The sequence below is a fragment of the Cylas formicarius genome, unplaced genomic scaffold, assembly GCF_029955315.1.
Source record: "Cylas formicarius isolate icCylForm1 unplaced genomic scaffold, icCylForm1.1 PGA_scaffold_1__22_contigs__length_36826433, whole genome shotgun sequence".
Taxonomy (NCBI): domain Eukaryota; kingdom Metazoa; phylum Arthropoda; class Insecta; order Coleoptera; family Brentidae; genus Cylas; species Cylas formicarius.
Genome location: NW_026844264.1, coordinates 32,621,708 through 32,642,446, shown reverse-complemented (window position 1 = coordinate 32,642,446; position 20,739 = coordinate 32,621,708). Strand labels below are relative to the sequence as shown.

At 34.4% G+C, this 20,739-nt stretch overlaps 1 protein-coding gene across 1 annotated transcript in view; it reads right to left on the bottom strand.

Moving 5' to 3' along the window:
• LOC132696058 (protein Wnt-10a) overlaps window positions 1–20,739 on the bottom strand; it is a 29,546-nt gene that overhangs the window by 456 nt on the left and 8,351 nt on the right. The window contains exons 3-4 of the mRNA XM_060660608.1: window positions 4,689–4,972; window positions 74–261 (exon numbers count right to left, since the gene is read on the bottom strand). Of these exons, the coding sequence (XP_060516591.1) occupies window positions 74–261; window positions 4,689–4,972 (472 nt within the window). The remainder of the gene's footprint in view (window positions 1–73; window positions 262–4,688; window positions 4,973–20,739) is intronic.

Here is a 20,739-nt window from a genome sequence, read left to right as displayed (position 1 = left end):
GAAAATATGCGCTTACAACGTTGCCAAGTTATTCGGTAACGGAGACATGCCCGTTATCAAAATACCTGCTTACATGTTCGATTGGCGAGAGTATTTGCTGCCCAAATTTGATTGGTCCACGACTACGGCCGACTGGAATTTATCCTTTAGGATTTTACCGACCACTTGGAAATCCGTAACTGCCCTCCAGCAAGTCTTCAGTTGGCAACTGCCTGACATACCGTGGCATTTGCATTTTAACTGCATATTGTTGGAGACTACCTAAAATTCGTAATGCCTAGCTTAGTAACGCTTTTATGGAGGAGGCTGAGATTCATTTTGGACACGTCTATCTACTAATTGCCAGTTTTTAATGGAAGAATACTTCCAAAGTAACCTCAAATCGAAAGTTTTGTAATAGCCATTTTTCATTTTTGTTTTTAGAAGAACCCTGAAAAAATCTTATACATGAAATTAAAGCCTTTTTTAAGAGGAAGAAACAAAAAAAAAAACATTTTTTTCCAGATTGAGCAGCTTATTTTTGTTTTAGTTGTTTGGAATTTTTTCGTTGTATATAGATATAGAAATGTAACATTTTTTGAATTGAACAAATTTTGAAAAATTTTAGCTAAGAAACTCAAAAATATTGCCTTTTCGGACGCCAATGGAGTTGATATCTAGTATTATTGATTTTGTAATTTAGTTAGAGTGTTTGTCATACACGTTAACGCCTAATGCCTTATACTTCTTGGAACTTAGTGGTTGAGATATATGTTCACTATTTTTGAGGTTTTTCAATCTTGAATGAATGAATGTCAATGTCAATCGAAATTTAACTACTTTGAATTTTTAAATTTTTCAATTTGTATTCCATGTTCTGGAAGACTTTTTAAGATTATTCTAAATTTCATTTTGTACACTTGTACACTTCATTCTTAAATTTAAATTAAAAATAAAGATGAAGTTGGCTAGAAGATGATTTTTTTTAGTTAGAGTTTGGGTATTTTGAAAACTAAACATTTGTACACTGTAGTATGAAAATGAGCCTTTATCCACCGATATCCTTGTCCAAATTGTCTTTAATTTTTGCACATATGTTCAGGCTGTTTCCTCATAATTCGCCACCTCACTTATTTTTTTATTTGAAGAGATAAAAAAAAGTTTTGATTTAAAAGTGTTATAGTATTTTTTTAAGTTTTCGAAATTGATACGAATAAAAACAAAAATAATAACAAAAATGATTTTTTCGTATACAGTTATATTTTCCAACTTATTTTGAAAGGTTTTTAAACATTAAGTATCAAACTTGTTAAAATGTTAATGTAAACCCCAGTTAGAGAGTCTTCTTTGAAGACCGAAAACTTGAAATTATACGTATGTTTCATGGAAATAAGGACAACATCTCTCGAGCAAGAAAAGAATACAGGAAACTATATGGCAAAGCACATTCAGATATATAGAAAACATCTTCTGGTTAGTTATTTTATTTATTATCTGATACATTGTTATTACATATTATTTATTACATTTATTTATAAATTCTTAAATACAGGTCAGTCAGCTACCATAAGACAGATTCTAAAACCACAGCACAAGAAATGTAGAGAAATTTAAGATTTCCCAACATAAAATTGCTTCATTTCAAAAATATCTTTCCTATTTTGCACCAAAAATTCTGCAACGAAATCCCATCAGAGACACTGCTGTCTTTAACGCAATTTAAAACATTTATTAAACCTTAGCTCCTAGATGAGCAACGATTCCAAAAATCATCGTTTATAGAGTAAGAGTAAATACAATTATTTTAAATGTCGAAATGTCATATATCTTGTGTTCAATTGTCTTTCGGCCGCCATTCTAAATTTTGAAAACTTTCAACCTAATTATTTTAAAACCCTTTTAAAATAAGTTAAACAAACGTCAAAATCTCTGTGAAAGAATATACAGGATGGTCAATTTTACATATATAACGAAAAAATGATTTTTTTATTATTTTTTATTTTTATTCGTATCAGTTTCGAAGTTAAGAGAAAACTGTAAAAAGATAGGTAACGTAGATTTGAATTTTTTTTCTGTCCAGCAATTTAATAACTTAAGGGAGGGTGGGACAAGGCGGCCCTCCTGGGCAATGAGGGACACCTGAAAAATTCACCAAAAATTTTTTTTGTTATTATAATCATAAATTCTGGTTATTTGTACATTTTATGTACAATTTATTAAAAGTGTTATTTTTTGGATAATTCTATGGGTTTAAATAGACAAATAGTTACTCATTAGTAACCTTTTTTTATTAAATAATTTTTAATAAATAATTATGATTAACATTATAAATAGGACAGAGTGGGGCACGACGGTCAGAAGCTTCGCCAAAATTTCGATAAATTAAGTTAAAGTTAGTGAAAAATAAATCGACTTCACGGTTAAAAGCCACAAAAAATAACAAAGTTTAAGTGGGCCTTGCCCCACCCTCCGCTAAGTGTCCGAAATCATTTAATAATTTTGTGCAAAATCTCCAATCAAGCTAGAGTCGAATTAATTTAAAATGTTTCGTTCGGTCCGGTATAGGTATGCCGACTGCTTCGCCGGCGGCAATGGGAAACAATAGGTCGGAATGTGGACCTTTGAGTCGGAAAACGGCGCGTGTGGTCTTAATAATAATAATCCTAATAACGCGAGAAGAGCGCGATGGCTGCCCACGGGGGGCGGGCCCTTACACCGACCTCTTTGTGTGAAAACATTTTCGTGAACTCCCGCTTAAGTGCCCCACTGCCAAATAAATCATATAATTTCGGCCATTGCAACAACGAATCGGACCGTTAACGATACGACGTGGTCAGATTTTCCCGTTCAAGATTTTCGATTTAACCAAAATGTTGTTACCGTTTTGTTCGGAAATTAACTATTCTTTTTCTAAATACATTTTTACTAGTAGAAGGGGCGTTTTCTGCCAATACGCGTGTAAGCATTTTTAATTTTCTCACAAACAATATTAGAAACACAGAAAATTCAGACACTTTAAACAAATGAAAGTTGCGATTTCTATAATACTTTTTCAAACATTTCCAAAGACGTTCAACATGTTGCGTCTAGGACATATTCAAGTACAGGGTGTTTCGAGTTCACTATCCCGTAGGTTTGAAAATACGAAGGATTGTTAGGTACAAGTATACAGGATGGCCTAAAAAAGCGCGACGAATAAAATATACATTTTTCTTATGTTAGCGTTATTCGTAACGATGTAACGTAACGTAAATTATATCTGCAACGGAATTTGAGTTAGATGCTACAGGGTATTCAAAATAAACGAATTTTAAATTTAAAAATCTCGATTTTCCTCGGTGACACACCATATATAATATAATTATATCTGAAAGATCTTACAAAATCCCACAACTTTTATTTAGTATGTCATTTACGTATTTTTAATACTTCAATCATAAAATTTATTGTGTCATCAAATTGAAAAAAGTATGAATTTTCCTAAAGCTAAATTAATTGATATGATTTATATGCTGGGTGAGGCCGAAAAATACTTTCGGGTAGTAAGAATTTACCCTAATAGACGAACGACAACTAGACAATCTTTTCAGTGTTTAATGCAATGATATAATGCTAGTTCTAGTATTAAATATAAATACCAGAAAGTCGTAAGCCGGAATGAATATTTTACTTCAAGATAATCCCCAGGCTGCACCACAAACAGCAAAACAAAAATATCACCCCTTCCATATGGAACTACTTTTCATAACATTAAGAAAAAATAGTAATATGGTGTGATATTTAAGAAAATCGATGAATAGAGAAAATGATCCAAATATATTCGTTTATGTGTATTTAATTGAAATTCCCTTGAACATATTTTTACGCCCTCTTCGAATAACGCTAACATCATTCTTATAAAGATACTTTCACATGCTACTGTGAGACTATTTACATTTCTTGCGGATTTCTCCAGCGTCGGTTGTTTATAAAGTTTCAGTTTCAGCTTTGCAGAAGCTAAAAGGATGACTGGCGAAACGTCAGTCAGTCAAGTTTGATTTATAAAAAATTTAAAACAATACAACAAAAAATATTAAAAATAATAAATTGAAGAAGTTGAAGAATGTCAATCATTTGAAGGTATCTTTTGTTCGTCACGCTTTTTTGAGCCACTCTGTATACTTTAATTTTACAAAAGTACCTGTAAATTGTGATTCATTTTGTACGGTATACTCGAATATTAAATTCTCCGGAAAGACTACAACACATCATCCATATGAACCATACCGAATGGAACAACCCTGTAAAATCTCTGAACGGGCTAAAAAGTCATCCGTTCCTGTGAACTGTGTGATTATCCGTAACTGTATAACCTACAAAACTGTTTTTTTATATTATAGACAAAACATGCCTTCAAAAATATTTGAGAGGTATTGAACGTAATATATTATGTATTTGTTATGTTAATTTTTTGGATTAAATTATATTAAAACTTCGTTCCACTTGTCGATGTATACAGATTACAGATAGGGTAATATTTGTTTAAACTATATGTTAAATATTTCACCTGCTGCACGGAAAACAAAACCAACTTACTTTCCCTTCTTTAAATTGTTATAATTTCACTATCCCTAACTTAAGACCAGAAACCTTGGCGCACATAAACCAATCTCATGATGAAAAAGTATCTTCAGGAATCTTCTACCAACTCTAATAACACAAATACTCACCATCCTACCGACTTGATTGTTATGCAAATTAACCATGGAGTGTATATCTTCGGCTTGTTCTCTGGAGTCTAAGAACAATTTGGAGAATTTGATGCCGTATCTCAGGTTATGGGAACAGCCTCCCCATTTCCAGGTCGTCGTTGCGGTTGACCTCAGGTTACGCATTTTGTATACTTTCGAGTCGCAGCCGCAATTCAATATGGACCCGGCGCTGCAAGCTTTTGCAACTGAGATCGCCACTCCCGCTGAAGATATGGCGTAGGCGAATGCGGTCTCCTTGAACCCTGAAAAGTAGATGTGGAAATAAAAGAGAAATATATCTCATCGTATTTCCTTTTCAGTGGGATTAGTTTTTTTCAACAATTTTTATAAACGCGAAACTGATCTTGAATTTTTACTTTTACGTCTAGATTGAAGAATAAATTATGGTTCCAATGAAGATGTTAATAACCGGTGTTTTAACTATTATTTCATTTGATTTTCGGACATTATTCTTCTTAGTTTGTTTGGATAGTAAGTATTCCTGGTTATGTCAACATTATAGTCTACGGTTACGGGTAAGAGTCTGCTCGGCAGGGTGTTCTATAAAGGGCTACGGTTTTGGAGTAATAAACAGTGGGCAAAGTTATTCAGCGGGTCGGTTGTAAAAGCACTATATTTGTGGTCGAAGTATACCTGTGCGGGAACACTAAAAAAACTCAATTTAGCGGGGATGCGGCGATAATAATTCCGACGGCGAAGAAATCGCATTCCCCGTTCCGAGATTTTTGACAATGGGCGACCAATTGTCCATCGGTATCGTTTCCAGTCGAGCGCGGACATAAAGAACATCAGCGCAACTCGGCTTTTCTTCGGGCATGCCAATCCGCGATATTTACAACGAATGTCGTCAAGAAGAACGCTCAATGCCGCGTTCGCGGGGACGCACGGTAGCCAATACCCTATATAGTGCTTGTCCTCAAAATTTTTATCTCTCCTTCATACCTTGTTTGTAGCTGCCTTACGAGATTTATTGACCGTGTTCCCTAAGCTTATTTGCGAGAGCCGTCGCGAGTCTGTGCAGTCCCTTGTCAGTTTCTTTTAAATATGTTAGCATTTCAGCTCGCTGTCGTTTTCTCTGATTGTGTTGCCGGATTCAATTGAACGCGCGCGCACATACTTAACGGGTTAAATAAGTGAAATATTTTCGATTCATCGCGGAAGAGTATAAGGGGGACGGCGTGCGGGGTTGTAATCGCGGCATAGACCAAACTACCGGCATTTTCCACCAGTGTTACCATTGTCTTAATAATGAACAGTCCATTCCCATTGTTTTACTTAATGAATAATTTTCAAGCCTTTTTAACAACTTCAACAATTGTAGAAACGGTCGGTTAATTTTGAAAGATAGAAAAAAAGTGTAAATACAGTAATTTGAACATTTTTTCTCTATTATCCTACGCAAATGTCAGAAAAAACAAACGACGATCACAAGTTGCCAAAATGACAGCAACATATATAGCTTAAATCGTAGATCTTTTTTTTTCTGATTTCAAAAACATATAGTTTATTGACATTTCATTTGACCGCTTTTGAGATATTTGGGTTTAAAAATAATTATCATTCGATTTCTAGACAATAGCCGTATTGTTTAAAAACGGTCAAGTCTGCCTTGATAGCAATCTTATTATCTATGTTTGCAATTGTTTTAACAATGTTCTAATTTTGACAACTAATCAAAGTTAAATAACTTAAGATATTTCAAATGGGTGATTCTGAGGAAGGAAAACGCCAAATAATAAAATTATATTATTGAAACATTAAAAAAATAATAATAATTGAACCTAAACATTTTCCACATAACCTCCATTATTTTCCATACATTGAACAATATTTCCTGTCAATTTCCTATTAATACAGGACGTAATAAAATCCCTTTTTTCTCTGTTTAGATTTTGTAAAATGATTTGAAGAAGGCTTTCTTTTATAATAATAATAATAATAATAATAATAATAATAATAATAATAATAATCGTTTTCGAAAACAAAAATATATAACGGTGTGGGCGGCATCCAACATAGTTGCTCCCATGCAACTCCCTAAAACGAGCATATGACAGTATTTATAAAATAAAATATAGCATATAAATTACATTGACATTCATTCAAAATGGTAGACACTGCGAGAGTGAATTCAAAAAATAAATACATATATACAGTTTTTGTTTGAACGAAGTTAGTGAGGTGATTGATCTAAGTTGGAGAGGGAGTTTGTTGTAAGCCTTGATAGCATTGTACGTGAAACTGTGCTGAAACTGTGCTGAAGTATGTTTGGGAACGGTAAACAGCCCCCCATGGCGAGTATTAACCGAATGAATATCTGAATCACGAGTACGATCACTTGTAAACTTTCAGGCTTATTGTAAAGATTCAGGTCGGGGCTGTTGGTAGGCCATTTGATAGCTCCTTGCCTACATATCCAAAGTCTATATTTATTATTTAGATAATCGGTAACGGGTTGGACATTATGTGGAGGTGCGCCACCTTGGGGGGGCATTCAATTAAAAAAAAAAGATTTTGCTGGCATTTTGACAGCTTGTGACAGCTTATTATAAAATGTTTGTTAACTTAAACACAACACCAAAAACATTTTACACCTTATAATTTAGATAGGTATATATAATATGTACGTAATTAGTTTTGCATATGGAATTGTTCAACTGGTCCCCATTTTCTTCAATAGACTTTTATCTGTGGGTGATTTCTGCAAAATCCGGTATGTTTAGAAATATATCTTGCAAATAGCTTACTATTTTTTGACCACCACATAGGTTCTCTCTAGGCTAATGAAAATGCATCCTGCTTCTCTGCGTTCTCTGAACCTGGAGGCAGTTTTGGTTTGTAACCAGATGCACTAGCGAATTTGTTTCTAACAATTTTGCTGGAAGATTAACTACCTTAATGTCAAACTGTACAGGAAATGATGAGGGTACAACAGATTGGTGATTTGAAATTAACTAAAGATCAATTGCACATACTCCAAACATCCAAAATTGTAATTTCTTTTTTCAGATGTCCCATATCGTAATGATGATCACCAATTCCAATATCCCGTTTCGAGGTAAGCTACCGCTTTTATTTCTTGAACCACTGGAGACGTAAAAAGAACTAGTGTACTTTTTAAAATTCATGAAATTTATTTCTGATTCAAGCAATCTGGTACTGTACGCTGCCTTTTGCGTAAAATAAATTGATAAACAAAAATTTTGGTATCACAACTTACTCAAAAATAAAAGTATAAACAAAAATATATTTTAGGGACGTATTCACCTTTTTAATTAGCATAATTTCAATGTCCTTTAAAACCAAACAAGCCATGGAAATATATTTACATATGATTCTATTCAGAATTTTTGATTTCCACGGAATTCCAGTTGTAGTGAAGCTTTGCGTGACTACTGCGGAGGTTTGCATTTCTCACATATTATCTGATTCTATACAGATTCCGAATTATCGTTCTACCGACTTATTGTTCATATACGACAGCGACATTTAATTTCAGCGAGAGCTCATTTTATCTGACAGCAAATCTAAAATGAACGTGATCTGCGTCAATATCGATATCTGGGATAAATAGAATACTTCACGTGGTGCATTTAATATTCAAATTACCACACGCAGGCTTGATTTCACAACTCGCATACGTAAATCTTTAGTAAGCAACTAGTTGCTCTCGGCTGCCATCGTTGGCGATATTTCACTGTGGTGTAGGAAAATGGCGACAGTACGAGGTACATTTAAAAGAAACCAGTAATTCTTCTAATGCCTGTCATGGTTCTTAATCTCAACTTCTAATGTATGCTTCTAATACTTGTATTACAAATTCAAATAGGACTTGCAGCATCTGAATCCCACAGAGTGGCAGTGGTACAAAATCCGATCGACTGGCAAGACTAGTCTTAATAATACCTATTTTTCTTTATAGCCCGCCTCTTTTTAGAAGATTGGCTATAATCATTCTATTGACGTACGTTCACCAATCATGAAGGATGTGTTCTTCCAGCACTTCTTTGGCCTTGTTTTTTTAGTTGGTACTTTTTTCCTTGCTTTTACAGAGACTGTGGACGCTTTTTTTTCAAAGAAACTTCTACAGGCTACTGTAATACTTTTTAAAAAACTTCCAGATTCCTCCTGCGTCGGTTTTTGCTGAGTCGAAATTGCTGACGTTTCGCCAATCATCCCGTTGCCTTCTTCAGTGCTTGACTGGAACTGGCTCGTATTTTACTCTGTACCTGCTTATATATTGTTTGAGGGGGGCGCTAATGAGTGGTATAAACACCATCTCGAATGACTGATTCTCAAATTGGTGACAGGTAGAGACCTGAGTCGCGGTTAAGATTGGTGGGTTGTTTATAAGTTTCTGTACACATCTGGATTTCTTTTTTCATTTCTTTCACTGCATTTGCTACGTTTTTCGGCGAAAAAACTGTATGTATACGTCGATATATCAACATTTCGAAAGCCTGGAGTTTTTGAAGTCATCTTCGTTCGTTGAAAAAATATATCATTTTAAGCCTGATGTTTATATCCGCTGGTATTTTCTTCGTGGATTATCAGCGACTTTGTCTTGTTAATATAAAATGTTAAGCCAACTGTTACTGACAATTCTTGCATTAGGTCTGCGCTGCTCTGCGGTACTATCAAAGTATCGCCTGCAGAACGGATACTATTAATGAGTTTACCGTTTACTCTGATTCCCGCTGTTTCTTTAGATGTAACATTTTCTCTGAGTAACAATTAAAAATTATAGAAAAGAGCACTTACTCTTTCAATTTTAAAATTCATTTCAGATGTCTTTGGTTCTAGCCTTCACTGGTCCTTTTTATCAAGCTTATGATATAAAAATATCTTTGTGAGACATGTTGAAAAAGGTCCAGACAAGTTGTTGTTTTTCCCATTAGTTAGTTATATCAAGATTTACATGTCTGTTTCAGATTTTGTTGCCTTATGTCTGCAAAGAGTTCCTTTATATATTCTTCCCATAGTGTAGTTTGCCTGTTATGTCTGCGATCTGCTTCCCTTCTTATCTGTAGTGTAGTTACTTGTATTTGTTTGCCTGATATTTCTTTTACTTTTTTTTGGACATTAAATATAGCTTTTTTGTAGTGGTATATATTGTATTTAGGAGGATATAACCGCCACAAGTACATTTTATAGAAAACTCTAATTATCTAGAAAAATATAGAAATATTTCCCCGTTTGATTAATGTTGTCATCTTATTACGATATTATATAAATTCTGTAATGTTTTGTATGTTGACGAATAAAGAGTATTTACAATAATAATATTAATAATCAAATAATAATAAATAATATAAAATAAAATAAATAATAAAACAATGAAATATAGTTCGATGATTCCAATATTTAGTAAAGAATTCTTCCCACTGTTTAGTTTGCCTGTTATGTCAGCGATAATGCTTCCATCCTCGTCTCTAGCATAGTTACTGGTATTTTTTGCCTGATAGTTCTTTTACTTTTCCATGGACATTAAATATAGCTTTCTTGTAATGGTATGCCTTGTATTTAGGAGGATATAACCGCCATGAGTACTTTTTATAGAAAACTTTAATTATCTAGAAGAATATCGAAATATTTTTACTTCTTTTCTTTTCAAAATGTTATCACAGCCATTAAAATATGAACGTTCCAGTTTGATTAATGTAGTCACCTTATTAGTACGTAATATAAATTCTGTAACGTTTTGTTTGTTGACGAATAAAGACTATTTGTAATAATCATAATAATAATAATAATAATCACTTTTATAATTATTAAATAATAAAACAATCAAGTATGCTTTGATGACTCCAGTATTTTGTAAACACGTTGCAGTAAAAGGTTTGTCAATTTGTTGACTGCTGGTATTTTAAAACTTTTGTTTATGCCGAATATCGATTTTCTAGCGATCGAGACCGGTAGATCATCGGCATTTGTCCGTTTCCTAGATAATCAGAGCCGGTGGTCGCGGATTGACGAGACGTAAAGCGATCGGAACGATATCGTTCCGTTAAAAGCTCGCTTAAAGCCAACTAATATTCGAAATGTGGGTTCGTCGCCGTAATTTAGATTCTATTTAACCGCTGGTCGCGAGCACGGTTAAATTGCCGCAAAAAATGGAAACCGCCGCTACCGCCGACTCCGAATGGCGCTCATTATGATCCGCGTTGATTTACAGATTCGAGGATCTCGACGTGCGGCTCATTTTTTCCGAGCGAAACGAAAAACTGGGAACGCGGCGCGAAATCTTTTAAACGTTGTCGTGGAATTGCAGTATTTGCGTCGGTCTTGGGGTGGTGTTGAATTTGATTCGTTAACGGGCTGTTGTCGTATACGAAAAGGTCTAAATTTTCGAATTAAGCTTAAATAATGACCTCAAAACCAATAAGTAGTTGGAAATTATTGGTAAAAATATATAAATATAACCTTGACTGTTCTATTTGAAGTCAAATTTGACTAGGCGTTGAAGTCATAGTATGTCCTCTGTTACGGTCAAAAAAGTTTCGTAAAAAAGTTTCCTTGGTTCTCCTGAAGGTTTAAAATATTATAATTTTGTTGATACAGAGTGTCCCAAAAGTGTCCGCCCCAAAATTAACTTTGTTATTTTAAATGGAACACAGACTAAGGAGATGATGCAATCAGTTTGACGGATGCGCCTCAGCTTATACAGGGTGTCTCAAATAGGTGGTGCCGTTTTTTCAAATGGGACATACTATATTTTTATTCAGATATGAATTCTAGGACAAAAAATGAAGTTTGTAATTTATCTTATATCTAAATTTTACTTACTTTTTGAGGTTTAAGATAATACCCGTACAAATTCTTGTTGAATTTAAAGCTGCCCACATTAGGTCACTTGTTGGCAATATTCGGTATTTTTTTAATAGCAAAGACATGATACTACTTCTTTTAAAGATGCAGTACTCCATACTTTATGAAAAACATCAAAAACAAACAAAAATGTCAAAGTTTGTTTATAACTTAATGCGTCAAAAAAAGATTGAGATGTAATAGCCAACGACATTTTTAAAGATTTTGATATCTCTTTGTTGTTTTGATGCCAGATGAAACGAGCATTTTAGGAGGAACATTTTAACTAAATTTTATGCATCAAATTAACTAACTCTTTTTGTTTTATAGATTTATTTGTTCAAATTTCTTACCTTGTTTATTTATCCTATAAACTTTAATTACTTACTTTTGTTATTAGGTATTTTCTGAAATTTATATTTATTAAATCTGTTAAAATGTGCAGTATAGAACCGGTTTTTTTCAAAATTTCAACGTATTAAGTTTTATTCGTATATCTAGACTATTATATCTTTAAAAGAAGTAGTATCATGTCCACAATGATTATAAACTATAGAAATAGGGCATATCAATCAAATTAATTATATTTATTAAGTGTTGAAAATGACTTAAATGTTAACTTCTTTCAATAAAATGGTGTATTTTGTGGTTTTTCCATGCAAACTTTTGATTTCAAATAACTGGAGATCTGACAGGCCCATTCTATGATCCGCTTCTATCAATCCACTTTCCAGGAAATACCGTATTTAAATATTCACGCACTGGTCTAATAAAATGGAGCGGAGCACCATCCTGTTGAAACCAAAGCTGTCTGTCTGTCTGGCACATCACGCTGATTTGGATTTAATTAAGATTTTGACCAATCATTTTTGTGGATATTGTGTATAATTTTCTGTAATCCATTACTATTTGAAGCTACTTCGGAAACTGCATGATGTAGATTATCCTCAACATCTAATTAAATGTTTAGTCTTGCGCTTTCATTCGTTTTTGGCAAAGAAAAAGTAAACCTTAAAACTATCGAGGAGTTAGCCTAGTGATCACCACTTATAAATAATAGACTGAAAATCATAAGATTCAAAGATAGAATAACTATATAGTCGTATAGGAAAATGGGCATTTTAAATATTTTGGCTGTAATATATTTTAAGGTCGAACAATGTTGCACACAAAACTGCACAGACTAAGAAATAGAATGGAATTAAAAATCAACATAAACAAGAAAATAAAGAAAAAGAAAAGTATTTTTTATAAAACTTCTGGATTCTTCTTGCGTCGGTTTTTGTTGACTCGAAGTTGCTAACGTTTGGACTCCCGAAGATTCATAAACCAGGATTATTCCTTGGACCTATTGCCAGCACCATTGGTTCTCCCATATATGATTTAGGAAAATATGTAGCTTGCCTATAAAACCCTTTACAGTGAAAAGTGATAATTTCGTACTAATTCCTTTCACTTCATTGAACAATTAAAATGCATTACATTAGATACAGAAGATATTTTGGTTAGTTCCTATTCCTGAAACTCTCTCACCATCATTTCAGATATATTAAAATCTGAGAATCTGGAACCAAGCCTTCTAACCTTATCAATAGAGAATCAGCCCTAACATTGGGTCAATGTGTTTACGGAAAACCTACGCACATAGAGCGATACCTTAATGTATGGTCACATCACCATCCGTTCCAAAAATCATCAACTCTCTTGTTTACATAGCCGAGTTACTGGACCCATAATTAAAACACCTCTGCTCTTCTCTCTAATAATTTTCACATTAAAGATATTAAGCGTTCACACTTGCGACTGACCACATATCAAAAGTTTTATAGAAATATAAAGTCAAAATCAGATTTACCGCTTGTCCAAAAATCTCTCAACATCGTCGATCTGCCAAAGACAAAATTTCTTTTTGAGATGCCAGGAGTTTACAGCATTCCATGCGTATGCGGCAAAGAATAGATTGGAGAGACCGTAAATCTTGATATAACTAACTAATGGGAAAAACAACAACAACTCAGGTCTCTACCTGTCACCAATTTGGGAATCAGTCATTCGAGATGGTGTTTATACCCCTTATTAGCGCCCCCCTCAAACAATATATAAGCAGGTACAGAGTAAAATACGAGCCAGTTTCAGTCAAGCTCTGAAGAAGCCAAGAGGATGATTGGCGAAACGTTAGCAAGTTCGAGTCAACAAAAACCGACGCAGGAGGAATCCAAAGATTTTATAAAAAGTATTGTGCGGAAGTTTCTTAGAAAAATGAGAAAGAAAAGTCAGTGGAAAGAACGCGTAGAACTCATGCACCAGAGAAGGATACCTGCCAAAGTCAGAGTTTATCAATGCCATGGAGAAAGCGGTATCGTAACAGGAAAAGTGTCTATAACCTGAAGTGAGGAAGAATAAGATTTAATCAGAATCACATGTGACAAAGTAACGAAGATTAACAGCGCAAATCGACTGCGTGGAAGATTAAACGCTTTTTAATTATAAGCGCGGCGGAGATTCGCAACAAATTGACCATTTCCTTATCGTTTTCTATAAGGACAGCCTCGCAATTTTTGAAATAATTCTCAAGAGAACGTACCGACGAGTCAACTAGCCAACAACTATTCTAATTACTTACTTTTACTCCATATATGAATCGGTTTTCTATCTATAAGGTTATTCATTTCAAATACACCCATTAACATTTTTACACTGGAAAAACTAGCGTCTTTAAGTTAACCGAACGCAATAAAGATCGCTCGGGGTAATTAATTATTCGCACACGTAAGAATGCGAACGATTTGGTGAAGATGCCTCGCCATTTTCCCAAAGCGAAAGAAAAACGGAACGCCAAAGAATTTATTTCTTACGGGATCGCCTGTAGGTAACGCCAAACCTATCGCCGCCATCGCTTCCAATTGTTTGGGATTAATTAAAATTTGTCATCGTACGGCATTAATTACCGTTCGGATAAAATCGCTGGAATTTTTGCAAATAATACGATGCTTTGATTCCAATATCGCATTGTTTTCTTCCTGTTCTATCTTATTGTTAGTTAATACTCTTTCCGTTTTTTGTAATTCCGCGAATTAGAAATAGGCATAAAATTAATCGTGTTTAATTTTTCAAAATATGCAAGGTTAAAATGGCATACTATAATTTAATTAATTGAAATATATATATTGTGATATAATAATATAATATAAAAATATTTTATAATAATCGAACAAATCAAATTGAGAATTGTGCAAAAGTCGATCATAAAATTGAGTGGGTTTTTCATTTGTTTGTAGGCGCAGCATTACCAAATCTCTATTAAGAATTCATTCTTCATTTTGATCTACAAAATTTATATACAAAATATTTTTTACTTTTTTGCAAAACTTCTGGATTCCTGCATCCTGTTCGCTTCTTCAGTTTCAGTCAAGCTCTGAAGAAGCCAAGAGGATGATTGGAGAAACGTTAGCAAGTTCGACTCGGCAAAAACCGAGGCAGGAGGAATCCAGAAGTTTTGTGCTAGTGCTAATTTAAAAACTCTCATCGTGTCTAAAAAAGAAATAGAGTTGTGTCAGCCACTAGAGAACTATAGTCCGGTAACAATAGTTTTGGTTAGTGTTCAGTATACTTTCTTAGAGAGATTAATGTCTTGTAGATAAATGTCATATTTTAATAGATAACCAACATGCTGCTTCAACTGTTGCTTATTTGGCTGTGTTGATTTTTCGGGACTTGGGTACACTCTGCACGTTTCGGGTATAAGGACTCTGGGTCAGTAGTATTTTAGAAAATCGCTCTCAATTTGTATCCCTTAAGTTTAGAGAATGGAAAGTGTGTATTGAGTTAGCCGACATATAGAGATGAATGTGTCTTAAGGTTCAGTTTTGGTTAGTTAGTTGGCATGTAAATTTTATTTTTAAAATTTTACCTGATACATTTTTTGTGCTAGTGTGGAAATGACGATGTCCTCTCAGACTGCTGTATGGTACTTGATAGATTGATGGCATGGTTAGTCTATATTTTAGTCTTAGTCTATATTTCGGCACAAGCAAAATCCAAAATATTGGATTGAGTTTTGATGATACTCTTATTTCGACTCTAAGTAGTGAAAACTATATTTTTTATAGGTAACAGTTGCTATACTATGCGAAGGTGGAGTTCAGATTATTTGTGGGGAGCTTCTGTAAATGTTGAGTATTTTTGGTTAGCTTACATCTTGTAGAGGTTGCCCAGTACAGGATTGTCACACTGGCCAGTCTATTGATTTTTGAAATGTCATGGTATGTCTTCAACAATTTATCGAATTTTAAGTTAGTTTCTGACGTACATTCCAAGCATACAAGACAGAACGTTAAGCTGCATGTTCCCTACTGTAGTCTCTCGACGACTTCGACATTCTTCGATTATTTGGGTGTTCGTATTTTTAACAATCTGCCCTTTAAAACATTGTCTATCTAAAAAACGATAAAGAATATTTAGTCTAGACGAAGAGAGTAGATGTTTATGTATTTTGATTATTTGTATACAATTTTGTAGTTTGTGGGAAAATAAATATTATTATAATTATTATTGATTCTCACGAAAATTCTTGTCCTTGCGAAACTAGATGATTCTGATGATTAACTGCTCGACCGTTGTTTAATTGGACAAGATGGCCGTTACAACAACAATCTTAAATAACTCCTGGAAAAACTAAAAATAGCGTTTTTATATAAAGGAATAGAACTCCGCTGGCACTGCATCCATGAAAAGGCAAAGTTCACCTCAATAATAACTACTGATGAAAATTTTTTTCAGTGAGTTGTAATCGTAACTTCTTTTTTCTTTTTTTCTTTCAGGCATTGTGGTTTAATCCTGTCTTTTTTTGTGGTTGCAGTAAATGGTATTATTATTATTATTATTATTATTATTATTATTATTATTATTATTTTTCCCTCATCTCAGATTACTCTGGTCAATATATTCAACCTCGGTCCTTAGACAAGATGGCTGAACTTCAGCAACCATATTCGACTTCAGGTATCTCCAAGAACCCTGCGCACTATTCTACATGTATCCAGAAGCACTGCCTTTTGCATAGGGATATATAGTCTTTGGTTTCCAAAACTCAGGGTTTGAAGTCCTTCGTGTAATCTTTTTGGGATCTCGCCCGTCACCCCGACAACAATGGGTATTATTCGCACTGACTGTAGTCTCCACATTTTTTTTATTTCATCCGCTATTATTATTATTATTATTATTATTATTATTATAATTATTATTATTCACATTGGTCTATTGACAAGATGGTGACCTCTCTGAAGGCATTGAAAATGCCTTTAGACCTGCATTCCAAGGATTCTTCTCACAATACTGCATGTATCTAATATAACGATTTTTGAATTGGCAAGTAAAGTTTAGGTTCAAGCTTTCCTGCAGAGTTTTTGGGATTTGGCCTGTCGTTCCGATTATTATTAGAAATACCAATACTTTTTCCATCTTCCACATCTTCTTAATTTCATCAGCTACAGGAAGTTTTTTTTTCTTATGTTGTTGGGGAAGCGTACAGCGATGTCCAAAATGTAGCTTATTTTCTAACCCTTTAAGGAAAGTACCTCATCACCTGATGTATTATACCAGCAACTCTGTTATGTCTGTCTAGGTAAGGTTTAGGCAGAGCATCCAGCCAGAAAGTGTTCATGATACTCTTTCTTCTCTCCACAAGTACGACAACTATCATTCAGGATCTGTTCAAGCAGGATCCATTTTGTGTATACTCTGGTAGGTATTACTTGATCCTGCAATGCGGTTATAAAGCCTTCTGTTTCGAGCAATAAATTTCCCGTTCTTAAATTGACCGAAGACGCAGTAGTGTCCATCTCCTCAATCACGATAGTGTGGGGGGTATCTCCTGTGCAAGACTTTGCGTTTTCATTGGCCTTTAAGTTGCTCTGGTGGGATCAAAGTTCTCATCTGATAACTTTAGTGGCGTTAGATTCCTGTCAGAACTCACTACTGCCCGATGAAGTTGGCTTGTTCTTGCCTTTCCATGGAAATATTTTCTTAGCTTCTGCAGCTTATAATAATAATAATTATTATTACTGCTATTATTATTATTATTATTATTACTATTGTTGTTTGTTTAATCAATCATCAACTTTAATTTATGCATTTAATAAACGTTAAAGGCTGACGAAGAAACTTACGAGAAACCGCGAAGCAAAGAGTAAATTTCCTTTTTTGGGGCGCAGTTCGTTCGCGGGCCCTCAGGTCGGTCGGTAATTTCCTGCGCAATTCGCAGTATTTAAACCCATCAATCACATTCAATATGTGTTTCTATCGCAAATTTGCACAATCATTTCTTTTCATGCCGGGATGATTACGGCAATTGCCTCGGCAACAACAATTTAATAATTATCGACCTGTAGGCGACTATAAATCACCGATACGTGCAAGTACTTAGGTACGATTTTTTCCATTATCGATGCAAATTTTTGAATCGCGAGGCCTGTTATTGTTCAGAAGCGAGAAAATAACCGGGCAAAACAATGTACTGTTGATATCTAAGGATGATTGCAGCGGAACGATCGTTGCGAAGACGATTCCTTAATTTTATTTGACCTTTTCGTTTTGACACGAGGAAGTTTCGACAGGTGTTCGTGGGCGCTGCGGGATATTATTGGACTTATTATGGTAGCATAGGTGAAACGTAATTATCGGAGAGAAACCGTAATTGTGTGTGAATATCCGCGGATCGTTATTAGTCTAATTGATTGGATCGTAGGAGTGTCCTGACATTCTTAGGAATCGGCATTTGATGTTCCTATCGCACAGTGGGCTCCGGAATGACAATTTTAATCAAAAAGATAAAAATATTGTTTGCTTAGAAGTTTATAAAATGTACTAGCGTGAGACAGAAACGATATTTGGTATGGAATGAAACACCATCAAAAAATTATACAGGAGGGAGAATAAGACTGGAAGGCTTATTAGCTTATGAGCATTAAAACATGTGTAAAAAATGTTGCAGGCTTGACTTGAAGATGTCTCTGTCATAACACTACAGTCCGTCAATCATCGCCATATTCATTTGTTGTTTGATGGATAAAAATTGACCGTTGTGACTCATCTCTGTAGGTTTTAGTTCATCAACTTCTTTTTTAACAGAGGCTGCTGCTTGTAATGTGAAAGCAGTGGTTTCTTTCACAAAAACGAAAAGTGAAGTGTCCTACAATACCTCTTTGACGATGGTCTAGGATTCTGCCAGAAATATTTGTATTCGGAGCATTCTCAGTTTCAATAAACTGCTTGTATTCACTGTGATTTGTGCTACCGTTACATCCCAATTTTGTGATTAAAATTTTAGTCAAGAGGTCCAGATGTATTTTGGAAAACTTTTGATTGAGATAAAATGATTCGGGAAACAGTATGGTCCAAAAGCCCTTATAACTTCATTTTTGCAGATAACTTTGTTACCAAAATATTAGGACATGAATAACGGCATAATTTTGCCTGTTTTTTTTTTGTGAAGGATAAACATCAAAGTTTCTTTTTTTCCTTCTCTTCTGATGGTTAAATAGTAACTTTTTGATAACTTAGTCTCAATTATCAAGCTAAGTGCTTCTTTCCTTGTGTATGGTATTGGTTGTGATTTCTGTATATTCAAATTGCTTATTATTTTTGAGGCTCTAGTAGGAGACGTTTCGAGACTCTCTTTAAGCAGTTTGACTGCATCTCCTTTTCCGACATCAGTGTCCTTGTACTTTTCACCAAACTGAGATAGGGGGACATGCGGTATATAAATTGCATTTCAATCTCAACAGCTCAAAGAATATACTCCTGATATATAACCTATTCGATCCTTTCCTTTTATTATAAATTGCTTTAACGCATTGTTTATTTTAAACGCTGTAGATAAGTTCCTGCTCTTGTAACGAAATATTACCGTCTCTTGGAGGATGATCGATGTGTTTTATATTGACGCAGATGAAAATTGTAAATATTTTTGGATGCCGTCAACCATACAAAAAAATGTCGGAGTTTTTTTTTTAATTTTCCAATCTGAATACATGAGTGATTATGCTATAATTAAATCACAGAGCATTGTCGTTTGTTGGAAAGATAATGCTCCAAAGTAATAACAATTGTAGCTAAGTTCCCAGAATTTTGGAGATATCCCTGGGCCTTTAGGATTCCATTTTCTTCCACAACGTGATAAGTTTGATATATTGATGTTAGTTGGTTGCAGAGTGTTAGAGGAGTACCGGTAAGCTAGTAGTGATAATAACACCCCATTGCATATTTATTTATAAAACAAATGATTACAGTTGGTTGGTCTTAAAAAGGGTACAAGTTTTTTCAAAAAGGTATAAAGTATAAATGTAAATTTTGATGAGAATGTTGTTTAACCTTGTACATCAGCTTCAATCAAAAAGCAAAGTGACCTCCACAGCAACTTTCATGAGGAGTTCTGCCACTTAAATAAAACTATAACTATTGATAAGAATCTAATGAAAAAAATCTAATAACTTATTGGGCTTCAAGTAAAGAAACCAGGGAAAATTTAAATCAACCCTTAGGCACAATCGTGTTATGCATGAACTCTGATGGTCTAGCAGGAGTTTCATTCCTCTTTAAAGTGCGGACTGTCGCAAAATGAACTATGCCGACTTAGTTGTGCCTAATAAAGTAGTCATTTTTTTTGCCTGCCCGAACAAGAACGATTAACCGCGAATCTATTATCGGGGAAATGCAGTCGCACCAAAAGCAGTGTCGTGGTCGGCGCAGAATCTTTTAATTAATTGATTTCGCCAAAACGGACACGACCAGGTTTAAAACGGACACCAATCAAAATACTTAGCCATAAAAATGATTGTCACGTGCGTTGGTGTTCCGAGAAATCAAATCGACGCTTCGGGACATCATTTTTTGGTGCCATTCGTAACGAGCCTATGTGAACCGAAAAAATCCCCGTCATTCGATTTGGAAGTTTCGATACAGATTGATATGTTCGGTTGACGGATATGTCGCCCATCGTGATTCTGTGCCGACGACCGCACAGCTAAACCGAAAGCCGTTGGGATAAAAAAATGACAAATTATAATAATGTACAGAACGTTAATGTGAAAAAAGTAATCGTTATGGACACATTATCAGAATCCATTTTAATTGTTCAAGGTAGGTATGTACAACCTTTGACATGTTGAGGGCCAAACTTGGCGGACCGAGTTTTAAAGTAGTG